Source organism: Dunckerocampus dactyliophorus, chromosome 20 (genome assembly GCF_027744805.1).
Source record: "Dunckerocampus dactyliophorus isolate RoL2022-P2 chromosome 20, RoL_Ddac_1.1, whole genome shotgun sequence".
Classification (NCBI taxonomy): domain Eukaryota; kingdom Metazoa; phylum Chordata; class Actinopteri; order Syngnathiformes; family Syngnathidae; genus Dunckerocampus; species Dunckerocampus dactyliophorus.
Window position 1 is genome coordinate 14,731,003 of NC_072838.1, and position 25,113 is coordinate 14,756,115.

General features: G+C 42.3%; 3 protein-coding genes across 3 annotated transcripts; 1 reads left to right on the forward strand and 2 right to left on the reverse strand.

Annotated features, from left to right (window-relative positions):
* Nucleotides 1-1,096: 1,096 nt before the first annotated feature.
* On the reverse strand, nucleotides 1,097-6,929 carry zgc:110239 (uncharacterized protein LOC550326 homolog). Its single transcript, XM_054762936.1, has 11 exons — nucleotides 6,730-6,929; nucleotides 6,288-6,347; nucleotides 6,127-6,219; nucleotides 4,656-4,828; nucleotides 4,319-4,580; nucleotides 4,049-4,244; nucleotides 3,704-3,897; nucleotides 3,542-3,633; nucleotides 2,390-2,551; nucleotides 1,571-1,760; nucleotides 1,097-1,500 (listed from the first exon to the last, which is right to left on the reverse strand). The coding sequence occupies exons 1-11, from the start codon at nucleotides 6,779-6,781 to the stop codon at nucleotides 1,313-1,315; spliced, it is 1,662 nt and encodes a 553-aa protein (XP_054618911.1). The 5' UTR covers nucleotides 6,782-6,929; the 3' UTR covers nucleotides 1,097-1,312.
* A 184-nt stretch (nucleotides 6,930-7,113) lies between these two features.
* Nucleotides 7,114-20,800, reverse strand: LOC129172837 (SH3 domain-binding protein 5-like). The gene is made up of 9 exons (XM_054762937.1): nucleotides 17,158-20,800; nucleotides 16,874-16,936; nucleotides 14,419-14,547; nucleotides 11,482-11,646; nucleotides 10,728-10,858; nucleotides 10,420-10,462; nucleotides 9,428-9,638; nucleotides 9,052-9,345; nucleotides 7,114-8,297 (listed from the first exon to the last, which is right to left on the reverse strand). Exons 1-9 carry the CDS (start codon nucleotides 17,239-17,241, stop codon nucleotides 8,134-8,136), a joined length of 1,284 nt encoding a protein of 427 aa, XP_054618912.1. The 5' UTR covers nucleotides 17,242-20,800; the 3' UTR covers nucleotides 7,114-8,133.
* Nucleotides 19,863-24,776, forward strand: mturn (maturin, neural progenitor differentiation regulator homolog (Xenopus)). Its single transcript, XM_054762947.1, has 3 exons — nucleotides 19,863-20,438; nucleotides 23,000-23,122; nucleotides 23,498-24,776. Exons 1-3 carry the CDS (start codon nucleotides 20,280-20,282, stop codon nucleotides 23,603-23,605), a joined length of 390 nt encoding a protein of 129 aa, XP_054618922.1. The 5' UTR covers nucleotides 19,863-20,279; the 3' UTR covers nucleotides 23,606-24,776.
* The last annotated feature ends 337 nt before the right edge of the window (nucleotides 24,777-25,113 follow it).

Consider the following 25,113-nt stretch of genomic DNA (forward strand, 5'->3'; position numbering starts at 1 on the left):
ACTGTATATACATTGGCACTGTACATACTGTACTTATGTGTCATATTACATACTGTATATACATTGGCACTCTATACTTACAGTACATGTCATAATACGTACTGTATATACATTGGCACTGTATATACTGTACTTACGTGTCATAATACGTACTGTATATACATTGGCACTGTATATACTGTACTTACGTGTCATAATACATACTGTATATACATTGGCACTGTATATACTGTACTTATGTGTCATAATACATACTGTATATACATTGGCACTGTACATACTGTACTTATGTGTCATATTACATACTGTATATACATTGGCACTGTATACTTACAGTACGTGTCATAATACATACTGTATATACATTGGCACTGTACATACTGTACTTATGTGTCATATTACATACTGTATATACATTGGCACTGTATACTTACAGTACGTGTCATAATACATACTGTATATACATTGGCACTGTACATACTGTACTTATGTGTCATATTACATACTGTATATACATACAGGGGGCTATAGATGAAAAATAGCCTCTTGGCTATTTATTTATTAGCATTTGTTTTATGAAATTGCATTGTCCCCTTCAAATAAACTCATCTAACAAACATATGTACATAGACATATACTTATATATCGCTATACTGCATATGGTGTACTGTATACTGATTGTATATGTGTATACACACGTGTATACTACACATTGTATATGTGTAGTATGACATTTTTAACGTTACCTGACGCACGATATAGTATGACATTTCTGACTCTTGTGGTGACTTTTTGTACCAACATGATCCAGTAAGCATAGCACAACACTTAGCATTAAGATTTGATATTTTCCTTTTGTATTATTATTATGCAGAATTGTCATGATGTGGAATCTCATTTGTGTAGTGCTACAGGGCTTTTTAATGCCTTTTTTAAGGGTTGGAAAAGTGTCCTAATGCGATGTTATTCATCAGTGAGCATGCCTGATGTACGTAAGAAGTGTTGTATTGCAATGATTTTAAACATTAAGTAGTAAAAGGAGTGTCTAGAAATGTACTTTGCAATGAAGACACCAGCAATAAACCTGTCAAAAAGCTGACCTCATGAACATTTTTATTTTTATTCAGACAGCTCATTTGATGAATTTCATTGACCCTCAGGCACTCAAACAGTGGCATTTAAAAAGGCAGTTGCAGCATCACAGAGGCCAAAAAGACCTGCTTAAAATCATCCTGCAACAATAGTGTCAATCAATGTACAGTATGTGATTGGCTTGTTTACAGACAAAAATGCCTGTTTTAAATGTGCACATTTACGCTAGCGTGACGTATGTAGCATCCGTGGTGACGCCACAGTTGTTGTCTTTGGTGGACATGAGGATGTAGCCGTCGTTGCCCCAATAGGTGGACCACGAGTTCTTAATTAACCAGTAGGGTTCTCCATCCAAGGTGCCGTATCCTACTGCCAGCACAGCGTGATCCAAGTCATCAGTGGTGTTTCCTGGCAGAATCATGTTTTCATGAATGAATGGATGTTCAAAATGTCAAATTAAGCGTTATTGTGGACCTACCGCAAGCGGGCTCATAGTAGACGCCGTGGCTGTAAAAGACAAAAGATCGATGCGAGGCGTCGATGCTCACAGCCACCGGGCCGTTTTTAAACAGCGCCACCTTAAGAGCCTCAGCATCGCCAGACGTGACATTGGTGTAGCTCTGGACGTGCGCCGTCAGCTGGGACGCGTTCACGTGGCAAAATCCATTCTGGTTTTCACCACACACACAAACACACACACACACAAATACATAATATATACAGTATGCTCTATTATTACATTATGGAATAGACACATACATACATACAGTATTTGCATTTAAAGTTAAACTTAAATATACTATGAATGAATATGAAAAAGTTTAACATATACAAAGTTAGCAATGAATAATCATTTCTACTTAAATATTTATTATTCATTATATTAAATATATCAAATTATACAATTTTGTATATTAAATATTATATATTCATTTGTATTTTTAAATACATATTTATAGTAGTTTACATAGAGTATTATTGAGTACATAAGTATTTGTTATACTACCATTTTAGGTGAAATCATTCTCATTCATTATTTACAAAAATACAAAAAAATATTACTATCCAGTGATTTAGGATATCACGTCATGATACTTTTTTTTTTTTAACTCATTCAAAAATGCAAAAAAAAGGGGTTAATTATTATTATTGTAATTATAGTTATATTAATATCATTATGAGCCATTATCCTTTGTTAAATTGTTAAGAATAATAAATGTTTTTCTACTTATTGCTACTTTTTGTTTTCTTTAAAAGCATTTCGCCAGGCAATGATTCCAATCACGCCCGATCTCACCATTCCCATGTAAGGCCCGTATGTCTCCGTGGTGGCGATGCCTCCATGTTTCATGATCCACTCGTACGCCCTCCACTCCTCACCGCCATCACAGGCGTTGTTACCAAAGCCCCAGGTGCAGTCCACCAACATCTGCTGGGAGAGGACCTGCAGGGATCCCGTCTAAGAGACACATGTCACACACTTCAAAAAGAGCACTCACTGTCATCGGATACTTCCAGCAAAAATGAAAAATAATATAAAATACAAAAAAACCCTGCATTTTTTGTACCGCTTATCATGAATATATTGAATAAAATTAATGTATCATATTGATCTCGCCCTTCCAAAACAGGAACAAGGGATGAAATGCTCCAGAAATTAAATAAAGATAAAGCCAAATGTACAAATTCCAGCAATGAAATGCCGTTAAACAAACACGTTGATAAATATGTATTTCATAAAAAATAATAACATATATTAGATCTGGATAATAATCTTACATAATTAAATAGTTTCACTATAATTATGGACTATTATATTGCACAACTGAATTCAAACAAAAACATTGCACATTTTAATCAAGTTAATGATCCATTTATTTGGCTTTTAAGTCCAGACTGGAAGTTTCAATAATTCTGCATAAAATGTGTCTGTTTTAAAATCCTGGTTATTTATTGTTAAAAAGATTATGCTGATTTCTAAAATTTCTATCCCCGCCCTCGCATTCCTGTACATTTTTTAAATCAAATAAAATAAAAAGTATTATGAACATTTATTTTTCATATTTAAATATATTATACATATACAATTAAAATAATTTATAATCATTTAATTTATTATATTGAAATGTAATCCTATATACACACACACACACACAACATATAATCAAATCATTTATACTATACGCTATAATAAATACAATATACCGTATACAATAGTTGAGTTTGTAGTGTAAAAGTATCTATCTTCCAAATGTTTTCTCCAGTGAGAAAACTAGCAGCCAAGAGTGAGAGATAGGATAAAAGTGTGCATGTGTGCCTGTGAGAAAGAGCCAGAGAAGCTCAATGGGGTGCCATCAGAGCCCATAATATACTGCCTCAAGGTTTGGATCAAGTTACCAGGCAACATAGGAGGAGGAATGCCTTTGTATGCTGCCTGCCCCCCTCTCACCTTCAGGAAGAGGGCGCCCTCTAGTGCTCCAGTGGTGGCAAAGCTCCAGCAGGAGCCACAGATGGCTTGGTCCTTCACGGGTGTCACAGCGCCTGGAAGACGCGCACGAAGCTCTGTTAGCAAAAAGACACAGGCGACGCAATTCAGACGATGTCTGCGCACCGTAAAGCCGCCAGTCGAGCGACTCGGGGACTTTGACTCCTTCGTACATCATAGAAGGGAACGGGCGTCCTCGGTTCGGAGTCTTTCCGCGCTTGCGACCCCTCATGACGGCCAACTCGGACATGGTGCGGTCCGACAGGGAGTTGAGCGCCAGCGTGAAGGGGAGACCCGCTCGGTTCTTGGAGTGGACATATCTGGGGGTGCAGATGGAACAGACATTTAGGAACGCCATGCGTTTGCTACAAAATGAACAATTCATGAAATAAATTAGCTAACTGTTACACGTAATGACTTTTCCCATTTGGGGGACGACAGCCTCCCTCCAGTTACTGCCTGCCTCCCCACCTGAGATTGTGTACAAAAGCGTGCTCTCTCTCCTCGTGCTCCCGCTCGTCACCGTAGCGCCTCTGAAACTTGTCTTTGAAATGAGCGAACATGCGCCGCGAGTGGCCCGAAGACGTCGTGTGGATGAGATCATTCATGGGATTGGCCAGCATGTGATGCTCCACTCCTGGACCAGGGAAGCCTCCACAGCTCATACCTGCAGGAAAACACATCACCTGTGTTGTGTCCTGTGTTGTGTAGTTTGTGTATTCACTGCAACGCGACGCAAACCTTCAGGAAGCGTGAAGACTTTTGGGTCCACGTAGGAGCTGAACTCCTTGTAGTCCACCAAGTATTTGTCGAAGTGGGAGCCCAGCAGAGTGTTGTATCCCATCATCTCATAATGGAGCGGCGTGGCAGCGTCCTCAACACCGTCGGCACGCTTCTCAGAATGGGCCACCCACAGCGTATACGTGTTTTTCTTGTAGCCCACAGTGGTCACGTTCTGCCATACTTCACACAGGGAACCTCCATAGTCCTCCATCCTCAGGAACTACAAATGGAACGGAGAAACATGAACTACAACAGCATTAATAATAATAAGAAGAATAATGATGATGATAATGACCTGGAAGCCCTGCACATCGGGCAGAGATGACTGTGGCATGACCAGTTCATCTTTAGTTCCGTTGACCTGGAAGCACTTCATCACGTTCAGCTCTTCCTCGGTGGTCTCCGGAGTGATCTTGTAGGAAGCCCCCCAAGGCTGCTCCGCCCCCAACTGGTAAGTGGACACTTGTCCTGATGGCAATAATCATCACATTGTTAAAACTGATCTCCTATGTTGAATGGACATCTTTGGCAAGAAGCAAAAGCAATTCCCCACAGGCCTGCCATCTATGTGTGGCTAGGTGCCCGGGCGTAGATAAGATCACGCTGTCTAATTAGCATAATCGACCATGACGCACGTGCATGGCATTTTTACCCACAGCAGCAGCCGTAGACTGGATGCGGTAGGAACAGCAAGCTGCATTCGCAAACAGTCCCGTTGTCCTGTGTTTATGAGCGAGGGCCGACAGAGGGCGTCAAATTTATCGGCAGTGAAATGAACACACGGAAAACACGACATAAAACTGTTCAACTGGCGGACTAACTGGCAGCTAATCTTGCCCGTGAATGACATCGGAGCGGGCGAGTTCAGTTCTAAACGTTTTTTTTGCAGCACGTTCCTCAAAACAGCAAACCATTTTGTCATACAGAAGATCTTTGACTAGCGAGGTACGTCCCGTCGCGTTCTTTGACCGTCATTTTTACAGTATGCATGTACAAATAGCACATGCAGTCTTTGACTAGCATTTTTATGCAATAGGTCCTTAAAGACAGCGGAGCACTGCTGTCATCTAGAAGAGTCGATCTGTGCAGTGTGGGAGAAAGCCAGATGGTGCGTTCAAGGACTGTCAAACAATATGGGACGGCTCGCTGCTCGCAACAAACAACATGCAAAAGGCTCCGGGCTGTGACCCAGTGTTTGGGGGCCCCTGATCTAGAAGATCTTTTACTCGTGTTTTTGTAGTAGATCCCTTTAAACAGTTGAGCACTCCTGTCAGATAGAGGATCTTTGACTAGCATTTGGCATTTTTACAGTAGGTCGCTCCTGTCATATAAAAGATCTTTGTGCAGCGGGTCCTTAAGACAGCAGAGTACTTTATTCATGCAGATCAGGGGTGTCCAAAATGCGGCCTGGGGGCCGTTTGCGGCTCACAGCTTGTGTTTTACTGGCCCACAGCACATTGTAGGAATAAAGCTAAGTTAATAAAAACATCAAAAGTGGCCCTCCACGTCCTTTGATTTTCAGTATGCGGCCCTCAGTGGAAAAGGTTTGGACACCCCTGGTGTAGATGATCTTTGACTAGCATGAACACATTGCACAACTGAGTTGCATGCCAAGTCACGAGTGTCTGAATGGCTGAGCAGCCAAGTGTTTATGCTCCGCTCTAGTCACTTGGATCTGATACAACGCTTCTCAGTTTCACATCCCACAGAGCAGAGGGAACCGCTGAGTCAGGTAAAAAAGAAAGCCAGAAGAATTCTTCTCTTACCATTGTAGTAATCTATACGGCTGGACTTGGCCTTCAGGTCAAACCAGGCTTCAAATGGCTCCCTGATCTCAGCATAAGGTAAAGAAATCACTCCTGTAAGAGAAACATCACTGTAATGACTCTGAGGGAAAAAAAAAGCTTAATTTCATTATCTGGCTCACCTCTGACATGATAAGTAGTACCGAAATCCGGAAGCGAAGGCAGGGCTTTTGCTTCACAATCTGGAAACAAAAATAGGCAGAATAAGGTGGACATGAAGCCAGTAGTCACGTGCCAACGATCGACATTTGTCATATTTAATGTATGCCGAATTAAAGGGCAGGTTCTCTATACCAATTCCTGTGACAAATCGTATTTAAAAGTATACAAATTACCCCCCCAAATAACATCAAACTTTTACATTAACACATTTCTAAACAAGTTATTGCTTTGCATTTTACTTGAGGACAATAATGTATACAACTCTACTGTAAGTACGCGGGCATTTACAAATACATTCGGTATAACATTTGATATTATGAAATAACTAAATGGCATTAGATTAAAATGAGTATGCTAGCTTATTTCATAGCACGAGCTAAATTATTAAATGTTGTCCCTTACCTAAGACAGAAGTGCACAAAAGAAAAGCAACGAGGACCCAACACTGCGTCATTTTTTACCTTAAATAGTGAACTACAAGATTAAAATACAGTTCAAAATCAGTCAGGCTACATTTAAACAAAAACACATTGTAGTGCAAAAACTACGACTGTCTGAAAAGACGCAAGGAAAACAGCTGCAGTAAACAGGAGAACTGTGCTTTCGACAAATCACAGGCAGGTGCGGAAGTAGGTTGTCCAATCAGATGAAAGAAGGCGGGCTTTCGCTAAATAGATATCATGTGATTGGCGTCATGTGATCACTCATTTCCGGGCATACAATTCTCCGATTTTTTTTTGGTGCTTTATTTAACATATAAAACATGATTTGTATTCTTTAGTACTTTACAGAGATGCTAGTAGTAGTAAGAGTAGTGTTCACAATTATCCATTTGTAGCAGGATATAGTCAAGTTTGAAACGCTAAAACAAACCTACAGCTTGCACTAGATGTCAGTGTTGACAATATGGTCAACAGGAGAAGCAGCTTGTATTTTTGCAAACAGCAGATTTTAAAAAGAAAGTTCGCTTTTCCGGTTCCTGTTGGAACCTAGAGTCGTGAGATTTCATTGAGACTCTAAGACAGGGTCCCTACACTACAATAACAGCTGGGAAAGAAAGAAATTATCTATTTATTCTATTTTTTAAATGTACATAAATATAATATATTCAGCAAGAGAAAGTGCAGGACCACAATAAGTACTACATTAAGTATTACTGCAGAGAAAAAACATGCAAGTGGGCATGCATGAGTTCTGTGGCTATTTCCAGAGAAAGTGTTGCAAATATTTAGACCCATGGAGAGAAAATAATATTACATGAAGCACGTGTTTATTGCTTATTCTGTGTTAAAGAACACAAAATAACGTGCGTGTGCAATAATAGGTATATAAACATAGCAGAACGATATTTGAGCATTAAAAAGCGAACACCCAAGACACTTTTTGAGCATTAAAAAAAAGAACACCCAAGACACAATTAAAAAAAACATTCACTCTCTCACTTGACTGTCATTACAAACACTTGTTCTCTAATCCCAGTGGATTGTTGGTTAGCGTGTGCACTATTTCCATCATATAGCCCAGTCTGACAGGATTTAGTTCCATCTTTTAGCATTTTTGATGCTCCTTACTGTAATATTTTAGTACTATGAGATTATCTTTCGACACTTGGGAGACTGTTAACTGCAGTACAAAACAAAAACACTGGATGGCGCACGAGAAGAGTAGGAAGATGAAGTTCTTTGAAGGGCACCCACCCTTCCACATTTACGATGATGTCTTCACAATGCATCAACATGGATCGACAAGTTCTTTGACAATGCAACACTGATGTTTATGGCACCTTTCCTGAAGGTTTTGTTCTGTCTAGACACCGTTTAGCAGCAGAACGGTGGGAGCGCAGGACAGTTCATTGCTCGTGTATTCCGGCTCCGTTTCATCCGCTGCATCTTCCTGTGTTTGTGCAACAGTCAAGTTAAGCTTGCTCAGACCGTCTTCTAACGTCCCCTCTGCTCCTTCTGCTCTGTCGCCTGCAGGGTAAGGAACAGAGCACATTATTATAGCATGAATCAAAGAAGAGCTACATCAGTAGGTGCTCCTCTTTGCAACACACCTGACAGGCAACGGCAACTTTCTCTAGCTTGGAAAGATGCTAAGGAATAATTAGTATTTTTAATACTAATACAAATATAAATAATAATAGAATACATAATATTTTACAAATATTTGAATTTTTTACAGTTATCTTACATGAATTATATCAAGTTTCATTATAATTAGCCAAGGAAAATAAACAGATCAAACTACAGCCTGACCTAATTACATTTACATTTTTACATAAAGATATATGTGCATGAACATGTTGGGATTTTTTGTATTATTTTTTATTTTTATTTTTTTCCCCAAAATGCATGTTGGAGGAATGCCTATCCATTTTTTGAAACCCTGGTTAAACCAGAATATACATATGCACGGTGCTAAGAATTGTAAAAATCCTTGGCAGAGACAACAAAGCAAGTCCTCCAAAGTCAATGCCTAATTTATGTAAAAATATGATGCAACGTGCAATAAATATTTATCTTTATAAATTATATAAGGATTTGTGAGTTTCTCGGCCCTCGGCCTGTAGGTTCCCCACCCTTGCTTCTACAAAGACAAGAAGATGCTTTGAACATCGGGGATGAGAAAGTAAAGCAATGGTGTGCACAGTGACTTGATGGACACACACACACACACACACACACACACACACACACACACACACACACACACACACGCACACACCTCTCTCCTGGTCACAGTCTGGAGAGGATGCTCCGCTGCACTGGCTCCGAGGGCCCAGAAGAGGCGAGCCATGCCCACTACCACACACTGAGTCTGGGCCGTGAGAGCTGCATGGGCTGGCTAACTCCTCCAGGCCGCCCGTGCATGAAGAAGAGGAGGAAGAGGAGAGGGAGGGTGGGGTGTGGAGCAAGGACGAGGTGTACGACGGGGAGGGCATGTTGAGGGGCGTGGAGGCGGCGTCTTCCTCTGAGCCGCTACTATGAGCGGCCTCGTCGTCCATAGACACTGACACCACTGCATGCACATGAAACATGCGGATGAGGAACAACATCAAAAGAAAGAAAAAAAAACAAAACAAAACAGCGTGATGACTCACTTGACAGGCCGTCCGAATCCATCTTAAAGCTGTCAATGTCCTCGCTGTCACCCTCGGAGCCGACGCCTCGCTCTCGGGTGCCCATGGTGATGGAGCGACGCTGGGCGTGGATCTCCTCGGAGATGCTCTCCAGGTTGCGGAGGGCCGCACGGTACTCAGCCTTAGCTGCCACCAGCTTGGCCTGGCGCTCGTCGACGTGCCGCTTCAGTTGCTAAAAAAAAAAAAAGACAGTTATGTATTAAAACAGAACCGTAAAAAGTCACAGTCTTGACCTAATTGGTCAATTATTAACACGTGCTGTTTACATGGATTTGCATCCTAGCTTAGCCAGCAGGCAAAATACTCTTACAATACAGTATGGCTGCTGATAATATTTGACTTTTTTGTTGTAGACCCTAAAAGTTATATCAAAAGTTAATGCATTACCAGTTTGAAGGCAACATGTTTAACTGATATATTTCAATTATTATCGAGGCATTTCACTCAAAAGCCTGAGCTGAACTTGTGTTAGCACACTTCTAATTCACTGTGAGCTAATGGATGTTTTTACCAGAACCAGGCAGCAGATGGCAGCATAACAGCCGCTCCTACAACTGCATGCAAAATGGGGTGACTTCTGTCAACACACCTCGAACTAATCCAGCAACCTGAGCTAATAATGCATGTGTTCTTACTCAAGGAACTTGGCACCAGATGGCTGCATAATGGTTGCTCCTACGATTTAGCTAGACATGCAAAATGACAGGGAGGTGACTTCTGTCAACACACCGTTTACTGTGCACACTTGGGCTAATGCATGTGTTCTTATTAGAACTGGCAGGATGTCCTTTACTATTTAAGGGAAAATGTCAGTATAGTCCTAAAAAGAGCAAGTCAAACATTAAATAGAATCAGGTCAACTGCAAAATGAAACATTTTCTAAGGTTGAATATTTAACATTTATGTACTGACCACGTGTGCTACTATTGCACAACCTTTTGTAAGGCACGTACCTCAAGCTGGAGATAATACTTTGCTTTCAGTTCAAAATATGGCCTGCAGAGGGAGAAAAAGAGGGCAAAAGTGAGTGGGATGACTTGTCACTGGAGGAAAAACACTCCACGCTGAGAGGGAGTCGCATTCCTCGGGTCTTACAAAGGGAGTTACACCCCAGCGCAAGAAGAGAAACATCTGGACTTAATCATCCCGTTTTTTTTTTCTCTCTCTCTCACACACACACACACACACACACCAGCCCATGCAGTCAAGACGAGGCTGGCTGAGCTTGTGGACATTTAAAAGCACAAAGAGAGGCACAAACTTTGATTTGTTGATGGAGCGTTTGAGTTTCTTCTCGAGTTGCTTCATGTGGCTGATGCAGGAGTTGTAATTGGCCGCCGTCTTCTTGTGCTCGGCCTCGCTGTGCATTCTGGTCTGCTCGGCCTCCATTACCTGCAGACAAAGTCGACAAACGTGGACGTTACACATAAAGTAGATAGACTTCCTTGTTAAATACAGAGTTTGTATATTATTTCAACTAAAAACCTCAAAGTGTTTTTTCCCAGCACTTTGAGGATGTAGTAAATTAAATGAATGAAAACCATCTAACTCTAAATTTTGTAATTTTTTTCTGTTTGGAAAATATTTTTTCCTCATAAAAATAAATAGATAAAAAGGACGCAAAATGTGAGCCTATCTGCGCTGACTTAAGGTGATACTGGATGATAATATAAATTCTTTACTTCATTTAAGATTCAAGGTGTTCATAATATCACAAAAATATCTCAATTTTCAATCAAACAGTGAGATTTTAGTCTTAATATGGAAAATAACAAAAGAAAATTAATAAAAATACTGTATATAGACGTAAGGCATAAACCATTTATAGTTTTTCTAATAAAGAAAAACGTCTAACTTTCATGTTTCTACCCCCTGCTATCCTAGTTCATACGGTTCACATGCAAGAGCCAATTCTAAAAGCCATTCAAAGCATTTGTCAAACGTCAAGCTGCTTTCAACCCTTGCAATGACAGGTTTTATTTCAGAGGAGTAAGGGTGAATCATGTGCCACGCACCCTCTGTGTGGCGTGGTTGAGCATTTCCTGCCAAGCGGAGTCAAACTGGCGGCTGTCCTCCTCCAGCAGCCTCTCCTCTGCCAGGGCGATGGTCTCCTTGGCAGCCCGCAGGATCTCCACCGCACGCTGGAACTCCTGCGTGGCCCTCTGGGATTCAACCTGGGCCTGGAAAGATCAGATGAGGATTTTAAATGAACACAAATTGGGTAATTTGAGAGAATTTGTGCACATAAATACACAAGCAGCAACTTTGTGACTCAGACATTGTCAGCGGGTTCCTCCTGCCCACAGTCCCAGTCAATAGGGCCATTATTCCCATCATGCCAGACTACCTACACTCTAAATACGCTACCACACTATGACCAGCATCTGCATCATCCAACGAGATCCCATACAAGCGTTGCGTTACTCTGCCTTCATTGTGTAGCCCAAATAAAGTCACCAGTGTATGCAACCAAGTGGATTTGAACCCATTATAAAAACATAATGCTTAGGTTTACTAGCGTTATCTTGGCCTTCTATTCAATGGAGTTTTGAATGGATTATTGTTTGCCACTGACGTTACACTAACAATAAGACAGGCTCATGTATTCATTGTTTATTCTTGCGTATTGTTCCATATCACTACCTGGCTGACAGGAAGCCGCCGGTGGAAATGTAATTTCTTGTAGTGGATTTATAGGCGCTATTGTACATTTCTGTTGTGGAGACTTCATTGCCAAAGGGTAAAAGGGATGAAGAAACTCTAATTTCTTACACTGTAGTTGTCAACAACGACGAATTCCTTCTTAATTTGGTTTTACTGCCATGAGTTTTGTTTCTGGATTATACCAAATCACAATGCTTGCATTTTAATCATAAATAGAATTAAAAACTCAAACAATAAACCTAAAATAACAAGCAGAAAGATGAAGTTCCGTCACTGTCACTAGCATTCTTGATGCTTTGCACCATTTGTTTCTCATGGCCCTCCCATTATCTAGTGTCATGACCCCCAGCCTGGGGTCACCCTCTGTGATTATAAAGCCCCCCCGCCGACCCGACCACCACAGTAATGACGTCAGCAACGAGAGAGGTGACACCACCTGTCTTGACAGGGGCATGACATCCAAAGTGAAGAGATAGAGGGAATAGAGTGAGAAGATAGATGGTTGCATAGAATCCTGGACCGCATGGCCCGCTTCCCAAGCTCCATACTGGGGAGATGGTGGTAAAGTGCTGGGCAGTGAGGACTAAAAAATGACACTGGCTTTTATCAAATAATCCTGCAGACGCCGCTTCATACTGAAGGTGCTAAATACTGGATATTCATCCCTGGTCACATGTTGCCAGGTAGACTGCAGATGGAAGGAGGCGTCCTATTAGGGGGAATTTGCTTGGTTAAAATAATACGCGGTATATTACAATAAATGTCAAGTGAAACTGGACTTTCAAACAAAATTAAAAAAGACAAAGCTCCCCGCAACATCAAAAATGATGCACATGACATTGTGGGAGACTCCTGGCACTTGAATTATCGTGCACATCATATCATCTTTCATACCACGCAGGGAACTCGTTTACAACATGCAGGAAGACGCCACATTATCTGAGAGAAGCTCCTCCACAGGTGCTGCTGTTTTGGTTAGCAACGGAGGTTAAATGCACTTAGCTTGATGTCCACGTGTGAATGACAGCGTCTATGAAATGAGGTAAATGACAGTTACTAACCATTTTCTGTATGCCATCTTACAAGTTCCTTGACATGCATTCACATTACAACTGAAGACCTTATTTATTACATACAAAACTTTGATTAAGACCATAAAACAGCGGAGATGGCTGGATGCTGGATCTGGCAGAGGGCTGCTCCCTGTGTTCTGTATGCCATTGCACCCATCTAAACCAGGCAAACCTTATTTTTAATTCACGTGTCACACAGCTACTCCTTGCGACACCTCTGTGTTATATTTCTATTCTTTCATACTCATCTGGTGGTGGTTGTAGAAGTAGGTGACACGTTTACAGAGGGTGGGGTGCAGGCAACACACAGACAGACAGGCAGTGTTGGGCAGACAAAAGACAGGGTAGTTTAGCCAAATTCCGACATCACGACCCTCCCCTTCCTAAATTTTCTGGAATGTAAGGGAAAAAACATAGAGGACTGAATGGGTGCGGGGTGCAGCTGGCTCCCAGTAGGGGGTGGGGACAATAAACTGTTCATGTGTGGCGGCGGTCAGTGAGGGTTTGATGTAAATCCTTTTTCAAAGTGGGTCGTGTTTTAAATATTAAAAGTTGTTTTATAAACCATGAGCAGACAACAAGCCAGTTGAACCCGAGGCCTTCATCTGCTTTGCTCTAGTTAAACCCCTTCCACACACACACACACACACACATTTAGAGCTCCTCACGTGCACAGACGTCCCATCAAAGGCACAAATCTCCAGCAATCTGCCTGTCACATGTTATCAACAGAAATGGCAGCTAGTTGTTACAGTGCAGCCAAAATAGACAGCAAGGACGCACACGCGCGTGTACAAATAGTCCATTTATGTTTTTGACAGCTTGGCAATGACATAAATGTCAGATAATTTGACATACAGCACATCAGCTCATGGGATTTGTTGTCCTGTCACAAGAAAGCTCAGTGCGCTGCAGAGGACATGACCATTTAACACAGTAAATGCAAGCATGCCGGTAACGCTATGGCTGTGGCTTACTTTGACGACTGTGTGTGTGTGTGTGTGTGTGTGTGTGTTCAAAAGTGTGCGACAGCAGTTTAGCATACAGAGGTAGTTTAAAAATAGGCATCACGTGACCCGCGTTCCTTTTAAGTAGATATAAGCTGAGCCCTGTCAAGCGTCTCCCTGTTAATCCACAGTAAGCCTGCACTCACACTTTGCGCCTCTAATTCATTGAACACATTCTGTGTTTGTGTTTGTGTGTGTGTGTGTGTACCTGTCTGGCAACTTTGCGAGCTTCCCAGTACGGTTTGGCGTCGTCCACAGCACGACCGATTTTCTTCACCTGCTCGTCCAGCTTGACCGTCGCTTCCACGAGCACCGCACGGAACCGCTGACGATACTCCTGCAAAACATCACAAACACACACAGACATCGCTTTGTTTGCATCTCAAAGAAACCAAATTGGCGCAAATTCTCTGAAGATGAGGCCTAATTCCATCTAAGCACGACCATGGGGCCTGGTGACTGTTGGGGAGTTTGAGAGATGTAATTTGGTGCGGCAGCAGCTTTAACTGTTGGCCCTTGGTAGAAGAGTAGAAGTAGAATAGAATGGGGTACACAATCAATGCAAAGACTTTCAGCTTTAATTTAAGAGGTTTCACAGAAATACGGCAGAATTACAGCAGTTTTTATGCTGTATACCTCCATTCTCAGAAGTATTTGGACAAGTGACATAATTGTAAGTACAACCACTTTGTCCAAATACTTTTGGTTCCCTAACAATGTAGTTCCAATCACATCTTGAATGTTTCTTAAAGGTTGCCTGTGGTGCAAAATGTAAATTTTAAAGCTCTTATATAACAAGTGTCCCCAGTCATAGGTGCGAAAAATCTACAGTATCATCTTCCACTCTTGTTTGCCACACTTCTTTAGATAAGTGTTTTCTTGACGTTGTGCAGGATAAAATCCCTTCCCCACGGGCATGAGCCTCTAGTTAGATGAGCCCAAGGACAGCTTTGTTAAAAATAAAAATAAAAACAGGCTTTGCTACATGTCTTAAATAAAAGCCTGGCACTCAACAACTAACTGTAATGTTAGCACTGTAGCTCACCTATCTATGCTAATGTTGCTCTTTTTTGTGTCCTCTTGTCCCACTCCTTAATGTAACTTTGTTGTTTGTGATATGTAGCACATGTTATGTTGGACAAGTGCAGAGATACAGTGTATGTGCAACAAGTGAGCAATAGCGCTTACCGGAGACAACCACAGGTCATTAGCATTAAAGCTGCAGACACACATAACGCCGTGCTCCCAGCAGTGCTTACTAAAAGCATTTTTAAACTGTCTAAATTCCAGCATCAAGGTTACATTTTAGACAATGCAATTCCAATACACTATTGTGGGACCTCTGAGACTTTCAATGCAATCTATAATATGGGATCTTTAAGGCAGAATCCGTTATTGTCCCCGAAGTGGTGTAATGCTTGAAAAAAAAAAAAAAAGGACTACCAACATATAACAGCTTCACAATTAAAAGAACGCACAGTATACAGCTTGTCTTTTCAGCATTTGAGCAGCACTTCCATTACAATTCAGCCTACGAAGCAGATCGTCTAATTCAAGTCATCACTACACCGTTTAAGTGGAGCACGTGCGCTAATACATGCGGACGTGAAGGGTTTGGATGAATGTGTGTGTATGTGTTTGAATCTAATGGATGCATCATGTGTACAATAACCCTATGACACCACTTCTAATCTCCAATAGGAGGAATGCAGTGACATGACATCTGCTGAGCTGCTGTGTGTGTGTTCAGTTGTGAACCTAACTGGACAAAAAATGGGGTTTGGACTGACGGCAGCACCTGCATCCTGTTCATAAAACTGACCTAAGGACCAGCACAAGACCTAAAGGCGAGAAGGAAGCGTGTTTCCCTCTGACATCATAGTGTTTCCACACTTCCTGTTGCTTGCAGTGATACAGCATGTAACAACGTCGCTTTAATTAAACCTCATGCTACTGTTAGCTGTTACACTCAATCCACTCCGTGTATGTTGTGTTTGGACGAGCTGGGAAAAGAGCACGGAGGCCTACTTTGAGGAAAACCACAGTCTCTGGAATGTTTTACCAGCAAGTCTCAAAACAAGAAAGGGCTGTAAACTGAAAAGAACAGGCACCCATCTTGGAACCATCCTCGCCTGGTATTATTTTGGTTTGTTTTTACGGGAAAGCTTGGGGATTTGTGCGGAAACAAGATGAGTACTTGGGTTTCGAAGTGTCCCAAATACAACAGTTCAATACAGCCCTTTACAAGGCTTAGTTTTGGCTGAGAAGTAGTAATTGAACAAAATGTGTTTTACTGGGGTTGTAGTTTGCAGTGGTAGTTCAATGTAAGCAGTGCATTGCTCCACTAATGCAAACTATCCACAAAAGTATATCAAACTACATTAGATTATGTGCAGTTGTACCTAATGAAGCATCCAAAATGACAGTTTTGCATCTTTTTTCTCCACAAAAGCAACCCTTGCTTTCTACAAATGTTCCATCTTTGCAGAAGAAGGCATTTACTGTGAACTACTTCGAGGTACAGATCCGGTTGCTAGGCACTTTTAAATAAAACTACATGAATGATCTCTCTCCCTCTTGTCGTAGGGTCCTCTATAAATTACTTTAGGGTAGAGAACTTGACTGCAGAGAAGGAGAGAAAGTATTTTTATTTTTGGCTGTACCTCCAGTTCAGTCTCCCAGCGGTTGATATCATCCGTGGACTGGTTTAACTTCTCCAATTCTCCCTGTTTGCAGTAAACATGCATACATGGACACACACGCACGCACACACACACACACACACACACACACACGCACACACATTGGACAGAGGTTAAAGAAGGTGTCCGCAGGGAAAATGACATTAACTGAGTGTTGAGCCCTCAGTCTGGCTGCACTGCATGAAAACACTTAACTTTTGCAGAACTCACATTTTCATATCAGTGTCCTTTCCAAAATAGCTCACCTGGATTCTTGGATCCACCTCTTCTTCTTCCTCAGCACCCAGAGAGTCTTCCTCATTAGTAGCCCCAGTTTGCAAAGGGTCCATTGTCAGGGAAGAGTTTTGGGGGAGAAATACAAATAAAACTCAGCTCACACTCCGGGTTAGACGGGGGGGGGGGGGCGCACACCAAAGATGCACCCTCTTTAACCTCTACAGCCACATAGCATGCTTCACGTTCAGCCTCCTGCACGCTTTCACGGTCTCTGGGGGTCTGGAAGGGGGGTCCTGGACGCCAGGTTGGCCGCAGTGAGCCAAAAGACTGGCGAGGATCACAACCTCAAGGACCGAAGTATGAGAAAAAGTACCGTTAGACCACCTGTGATGCACAAAAACACAACTTCCGGTGCTTGCCTTCAAAATAAAAAACAACTATTATTGGTTGAGGAGTCCAGTTTCCTGTGGTTCAGCGATTATGAATCATCGTGTATTAAGTGATTAGAGCCATAAATATAATATTTTTCATGTGTATCACTCTATATGATACTATTATGTCTTGATCATACTGTGCATACTAAGTCCATCTGAAACGTGCAGACATTTTTGGCATATCAAATAGGTGTATACATCAAACATACAGCCTCATTATGTGCCTCTTATAAAAGTATGTAATCTGTGCAACCAAATTTGACATCGTAAGGACCCCTTTCTAACAAAGGCTCGTTTCTAACTTCCGGTGTTATTGGCGGTTCTCATGTACCTTGACTTAAACCATCATCAATGGCTGGAGACCTGACTTCATACGCCCCCTAGTGGTGAGATCTTACACTGCAAGGCTGCTGATTTACAACGAACATATGTTGTCGACCATTTCCTACACAACAAATGTAGGTACACCGTATCAATAAAATCAATAAAATCAATAAAATATGTGATTATTAGAGCCATTGATTTGATTTGATTAACTTAATTTATATTCATAGAAGAAAATGGGGGCTTTTCTCATTTTTAAATAGGGTAGGTAGCTGAGTTTTGCATGGCTGCATGATCAAAACGGCTCATATATTGATGCAATGCACTGTTGCAATAGGATCACTAGTACCGGGAGTTTTCTCGGTGGGCCGACAAAAAAATGTGCTGATGCACAGACATTTATTTATTTATTCATTTATTTATTTATTTATTGCCGCGCGGTACTGAAATCTATATTAAAAGCAAATTGATCTGTCAAACACTAGGACCAAGCGGAAAACGGCCGTCAAGTTAGATCGCCGACAAGCTCGTTGATTGGCTCATTCTGCATCTTCCTAATGTGTGATTGGCCATCACCGCTGTCACTACATGAGTGCCTGGTATTGCTCACCCGTGTTTTGCTAGTTAGCCAGGAGTGTTCATCTGGCTCTGTAAGTTGTTAACGTGTCGGTCGCTTGTTCTGCCTGGGTCATGTCAACTAAACCGATTTTAATATCAGAGGTTTTATTTACATCCTCCTCTTCTTCTTCTCCTTTCGGCTTTTCCCTTCAGGGGTCGCCACAGTGACTCGATTGCCTCCATCTAACCCTGTCTCCTGCATCCTCTTCTCTCACACCAACTACCTTCATGTCCTGTTTCACTACATCCATAAACCTCCTCTTTGGTCTTCCTCTAGGCCTCCAGCCTGGCAGTTCCAAACTCAGCATCCTTCTACCTATATATTCCCTCTCTCTCCTCTGGACATGTCCAAACCATCTCAGTCTGGCCTCTCTGAATTTATCTCCAAAACCTCTAACTAAGAGGTTTTATTTACATAATTATTTGAATCTGTGTGCAAACGTGTGTTTGGTGGGGAAAACCGAGGAGCCACTGTAAATGGTTCAGAACGCTTGTTTAACTCTCTGTTAACTTTACTTGGCATAATACAGGTACATAGCAAACATGGTATGGTATGTTACAACAAAATCTACTTATTGAAAATATTGGAAAACAATAAGCATACTATACTGACTCATTGATGCTTTGCTTTTATGAAGCATTTAAGTGATACTGGATGCCACATTCCACATCTCCAAGCTTACAAGTTATATGTTGCAGTGTGATGTGTTTTGAGCATCGAAATCTGCTTTTTTTTTACACTTTGGAATCATTCATGGCATCCCCCAATCGTGCCACCTGCAGAGTTCAAGTGTTTAAAGTGCCAACATGCACCTTTTTTAGTGCCCACAGTTTGCATCATGAAAGACATTGATGTAACAATGTAAACAATATGTATGCTTTCCATATTTTTTCAGACAGTGTTTATGGTTTATTGTCCTTTCAACAGTTACACGTTATACCATTACAACGAATAAAGCCCTACTGTTAGACACTACTGTTATAATATTGTTTTCCATTTAGCCAACAAGTCAAATAACTATTCCACACTATTCCTCTACTTTTCCTGCCCAGATTTGTGATCTCCTGTGGACATGATCTCACCAGAGACCCTAGCAGCCCAGTGAGCCCACCGATAAATGATCTCACTCACATTCATATTCAAGGCTCCAGAATATAGAAGGATACTGTTTAGTATAGTGGTTATTAAGAGCTTGTGTGTTTGTATGTACATTATCGGGGCGAGTTGGCACATGGATTGTAGTGTGTGAGTCTGGACCAAAAAGTCCAGAGCCAAATCCAGTTTCCAGTTTCCAATTCCAGTCCAGCCCTGGTTGCAAACCACACTGTTTAACAACAGCTCTTGTATTATTAAGCAGGTGCGGTGAGTGGATTTCCCAACAATATTCTGGTTCAATGTAGGGGAATGATGATCCTATGTGATATCCTAAATATGATGAAATGTGAGCACAGTGACAAAGTTGGATGGGTTCAGCGCTCCAATATGGACGCCTGCCTGCATTCAGCGTTCGTCATCGCGTTTTTTCCAGCGTCCCCTTGCGTGTTCATGCACTCGCCCGACAGGCTGGTTTCATAACGCGGCTACAGCAGCACAGGAATGGGGCTCATCCGCTGACTTCTGCTGGGCTGTGTCTGTGCAACCTAGTAGGAGATGCACCACTAAAGGACGCTGCTGATGCTGCTCGTCTTCTTTGTCTCTTCTTCGTGAACATCGACCACCGGGGGTCCGGGAAGGACGGGACGGAGGGGGGACGCGCTTGACGGGATAACCGAGGATGGAGTTCAAGCATCTGGTGGAGGCGGCCGAGAAGTGGTGCTCCGGCAACCCGTTCGACCTCATCTTCGCCGAGGAGGACGACGAGAGGCGGCTGGACTTCTACGCGGAGCCCGGCGTCTCCTTTTACGTGCTGTGTCCAGGCGGAACCGACACTTTCGTGAGTGGGCCTCATATGTGTGTGTTCTTGTATAGGTGGGGTAAGGAATGAATGATGTCATTACAGTTTGGGTGCCCCCTCTCCACTCCACCCCATATGGTATTTTTCCCCTTGCGCTGTCAAAATAAAAGCCTCCTGGGTGGATTATGAGACAATAGCAATTTTGGTGATCTGTACAGCCACTGCAGTTATGCAACCATGATAAGAGAAAGATCCGTTTGCATCATTCTCAAGGTTGATGCTCTGCAGATGTGCAGCAGACACCCCAGCCAAAAAAACCCGTCGCCCCCTCTCTCTTGTGCTCTGAATGTTGCAGCCGACCACATATCATCATATCATCAGTGTGGTGCAATGCTGATCGTGCATTAGAGGCCAGACCCGCCCTGCATAATCTTCCCACTCAACCCCCCCGCCGCCATTTAGTGACAGGGGCAGATGGAGATGACCCAGGAGCCAGCAGGCCTCTTCACTCAATAACACGTAATGACACAGTGGTTGCCTTATAAAGCCTCTCTGCAGAGCTGCATGTGGATGGGGGTGAATTTTACACAGCAGCACACTTCAGTGTCAAATGAGAGAAATGCATTCATTCCAATATGCCTTTATAATGACAACAATGCTAATTTCTGACAGTACAGATAATATTTTGTCCCTCATATGGTGGTAAACTATTAGCATCTACTGAAACAGATATACAGTACGTACATAAAGTTGCGGCCTATAACTTTATATGTTACGCTGTGGCTGCTATTCCCCCATCCCCCAAAATGATGTGACTCACTTGTGTGCAAGTGTGCCTAATGTTGTGGTCGGCGAGTATAATACATGAAGTGACAGCACATCTACATTTTGTGATCTGTCTGCACCGCTCTCTTATTTCCTGCTCTAGATTTGGTAGCAGTGTGTCGCCGCATTCAAATCTAATGCATGCCCTTTGCTGCAGGCCCACAACACACACACAGACGCACACACGCTTGTTGTGAACCATCAAGTTAGCTACGATAACCGTCTCTCTGTGGGACTCTTTAGCAGCAAGTACTCTCACTCAGGGTAACCACGGCGTCTAAAAGCCACTACTTTTCTACCGTTCACTGTTCTGTAAAAAGCGGCATTGACATGGAATGGGGCGGGTTGCAGGCAAGTCAGCGCAGAGATCTCTCAAAATTGCCACATCAGAGCCGCGGTAACAGGAGAGCCGACATTGATCCACCTGTGCCTTTCCAAGAAGCCCTATTGTGCACTTTATTCACTTTTTCTATACGCAGTACACTTGAACTGCACTCGTCCATGTAATAGATGCCATATATTACACACAACGTGTGTAGCGAAGCCTGCTTTTTTACAAAGCTGTCCTCCGTGAAGTGGTGGGTGTATACATCGGGTTATCTCATCCATCATGTACCTGGCAATTTTGCAGGAACTCTTGAGTGAAAGAGTTGACATGCTGGAGCATGAGCCAACACATACCTCCACTAGAGGATGCTGTGTGATCAACTCTGCCAACACAACTCATCAAACACTCAACTAGTTCAACCTGCAGGCATTTGGGAGGAGTTTCCATTATGCAGGTCATATAATAGGGTCTTAAGCATGCAACCTTGACTTCTCTCTGAATAGCTTTGACGAAAGGAGGGATTATTTGACTGTGTAGTGCAGTGATATGCCTGCTGATCAGTAAAGTAGAGCATACAATGAGGCTTTTGGTGACTTGGTGAAGCACAATATGACTTTTAGACTTGGATAAGAGATCTTTATCACCACACCATTAATGAAGACCCTCATCATTAACACCGTCTACATTTCTGTGGGACTCACATGAGCAGTTGTATAATAAGTTTACATGCAGGCTACCCAAACACTTGGAGGCTACAGCTTTTACATAAAAACAATGTGACAACATATTACAATCCTCTTGTTTTTGCACCTCCTAGCTATTTGTTTTATTCACATGGGCCTAGTTGTGCTAGATAAAATATAATAGATATAATATAATGTAAGAGCATTTTCACAGCTCTTGTATTGGCTCACACAGTGGAGTAGTATATATCTTAACTGTAAGTTCTTTAGACTGCAATTAAACAACACTAAAAGTACAGGAAGAGTTCATCCAATGACCTGTCTGTAAATAGACTGAATTCATCTTTCCTGTATGTGTTTTGATGTTGCCGGCCACCTATAATGAGGAAGCGGATTCAATGGCTTACCACCATAAATGTGCAGATGCTTGAGAACAAAGAGCGTGGAGACCAGTGGTTAGCCAACACTAGACAGCAATCACTTTGATTTGTATCATTGTTGTTAATCTTATACAATACGTACTCGATCTACACCGTGTTTCTCGCCCCTTTATCTGGTCAGACTGTTTTGTTCTAGGTTCCCTCTGCTGCACCCTGACCCAGCTGTACTCACCGCCACAAAGACCGGTCACATCTCAGTAGAATAAAGTGCATTCCTCTCAGAAACTAGAATAACGATATTGAGTGTTGCCAGTTACAGTACAGTGGATGTGACGGCCACATTTATACTCTTATGTACTGTATACTATGTGTGTGTTTGTGCAGCACGTGTGGAGCGAGAGCGAGGACTGCCTACCCTTCTTACAGCTGGCTCAGGATTACATCTCATCCTGCGGCAAGAAGACTCTGCTGGAGGTGCTGCAGAAGGTCTTCACGTCCTTCAGGCCTGTAAGACAAAAAAGGATGTTGCTTTTTTTTTTGGAAACACACACAGAGTGATCTCAATCGCTTGTGTCATTATAATACTGCCTCACTCAACAATACACATACAGTTAGGGTCATTCGAAAGGATCCAGGTAAATCTTAGCAGACTGTAGACATTTACCAGCATTCACCTTTTCTTTGGACAAAAAGATCTTTTATGCACAAAATGTATCAAAGTGGCACCCATCCTTCAATTTTTCTGTGGGTGGAAAACATTGGGATACCCCTGATATAACCTAATTCTGCGAGTATACTTATGAAACGTTGTTTTTTAAATGGCTTACTAGGGCTATTTACACTTACACAAACAAACGCTTATTGTGCTCTATCTCCTGCTAGCTGCTGGGACTCCCTGACATAGAGGACGAAACGTTTGAGCATTACCATGCTGACATGGAGGGGGAACCAGGGTCCGACCACCAGCAGATGGGGGTCAGCCAGCAGTGATGATTCCCCAAGAGGCCTGTTTGCCAGGAGTTATTTATCAATGCGTTTACTCACTACTGACACAAACACAAACACAGGGCCAATTTACAAAAAAAAAAAAAATTATTGAATGTTTTCAGTGGCTTTGCTTTTTAAGGTGTGTGTTGCACCCCCCACCCACACCCCACAGCACACACACATCTTGTATATACAGATACAAACAGGGCTACGTGAGCCGTAACCACGCACCATGCAAGTATCGTAATCATTCACCATTTGGTTAAATTTCCACAGCGCAGCAATATGACATGGGTTTATGCAGTAAGATGTTACGGCAATACACACTTCCCCTGTGGCTGTGGAGATGAATGTGACAGTTAACCTACTTTCCATGCTTGCCTGGTGACACATGAGCGATGGATGGTTGCATGGGTGAAAAGTGCCAGCTTTGTGACCCACAGATTAGATTAGAGAGACGCTGTGTGGAGATTTTCTTGTTTGGGGTGTGGGGGAGGAGGGGACAGCACAACTGTAATGATTCAACTTCCTGTTTAGAGCAGCGGTTTCCTTATCACGTGGAAATGACTGGGTGCAGCTCTGCGGAGGGCATGGAGAATTTCTCGGGTTACGTCACCTTAAGAGGACAGTTTTTTTCCATCGATGTTGCTATCTTGTGACTGTCACAACAAAGTGCTGCAGCGTGAAGCTCTTCCTTGTTTGGCGTGTCACATGACACGCTTATCGATTATCTCGTCTATCTGTGGTCTTCCTATAGTTGTTGCCTTGCCTTTTCCTAGCACAATACTGTACCTTAAATTACTCAAGCATATTTTCATAAATGCAAGCCCCAGTACCCCTAGTATGTACATTTTAGGTCAAACTACACAGTGACTTTGGAGTCGAACATTTAGGGGTACATTACATTGCACAGAAATGGACTCCGCCTGTATCCCTGCGTAAACCTTTATTTTTGTCCCACTCACATCTTGCACACCGCCATGCTTTGAACCCCCACCGCCTTCACACATGCAAGACTGTTCAGATGGTTTATCTTCAGCCTGTTTACTTGTAAATGTTTGTCTGATTACTATTGGCCTCTTTGAATGTTCCTTAATGCAGTGTATCTTTTTTCTGTTTGTCCTCAGACGTGTGTGCAATTGTGCAAATGTTCCAATAAAGCGTGTGAACCCTTTTTTGTCACGTTTCTTAATGTAGACAAAGAGATAAACATAGAGGGATTTTTTTTACGCTTTGCAAACTGATGACCTGCTGCTGGGCTAACAACAGGCCGCTGGTCTAACTGGGTTTGACGTCACAAGCCACCTGACGTATAAGGTTGCATCAAGCACAATCGGAAACAAGCTTCATGCAGGAAACTATGATGCTGCCTTCGAATTAAAAGCACTCACAGGTCGTATTCGTCGGGTGCAACCGAAACTAGAGGAACAGCTAACTATAATGGATGGATGGATCAAAGCATACTTAGCAGGAATAAAATGAAAGAAACTAACTAGCAGCAGAGAAGAGAC

Coding starts and splice junctions, on each gene's coding strand:
- mturn (XM_054762947.1), top strand. CDS start 20,280: ATGGAGTTCAAGCATCTGGTGGAGGCGGCCGAGAAGTGGTGCTCCGGC. Junction 20,439..22,999: donor CAGGCGGAACCGACACTTTC/GTGAGTGGGCCT, acceptor GTGTTTGTGCAG/CACGTGTGGAGCGAGAGCGA. Junction 23,123..23,497: donor TCTTCACGTCCTTCAGGCCT/GTAAGACAAAAA, acceptor ATCTCCTGCTAG/CTGCTGGGACTCCCTGACAT.
- LOC129172837 (XM_054762937.1), bottom strand. CDS start 17,241: ATGGACCCTTTGCAAACTGGGGCTACTAATGAGGAAGACTCTCTGGGT. Junction 10,463..10,727: donor CGCTCCATCAACAAATCAAA/GTTTGTGCCTCT, acceptor CTCCCTCTGCAG/GCCATATTTTGAACTGAAAG. Junction 9,346..9,427: donor GGATTCGGACGGCCTGTCAA/GTGAGTCATCAC, acceptor ATGTGCATGCAG/TGGTGTCAGTGTCTATGGAC.
- zgc:110239 (XM_054762936.1), bottom strand. CDS start 6,781: ATGACGCAGTGTTGGGTCCTCGTTGCTTTTCTTTTGTGCACTTCTGTC. Junction 6,220..6,287: donor TACTACTTATCATGTCAGAG/GTGAGCCAGATA, acceptor TTTCTCTTACAG/GAGTGATTTCTTTACCTTAT. Junction 4,829..6,126: donor CCGTATAGATTACTACAATG/GTAAGAGAAGAA, acceptor TATTGCCATCAG/GACAAGTGTCCACTTACCAG.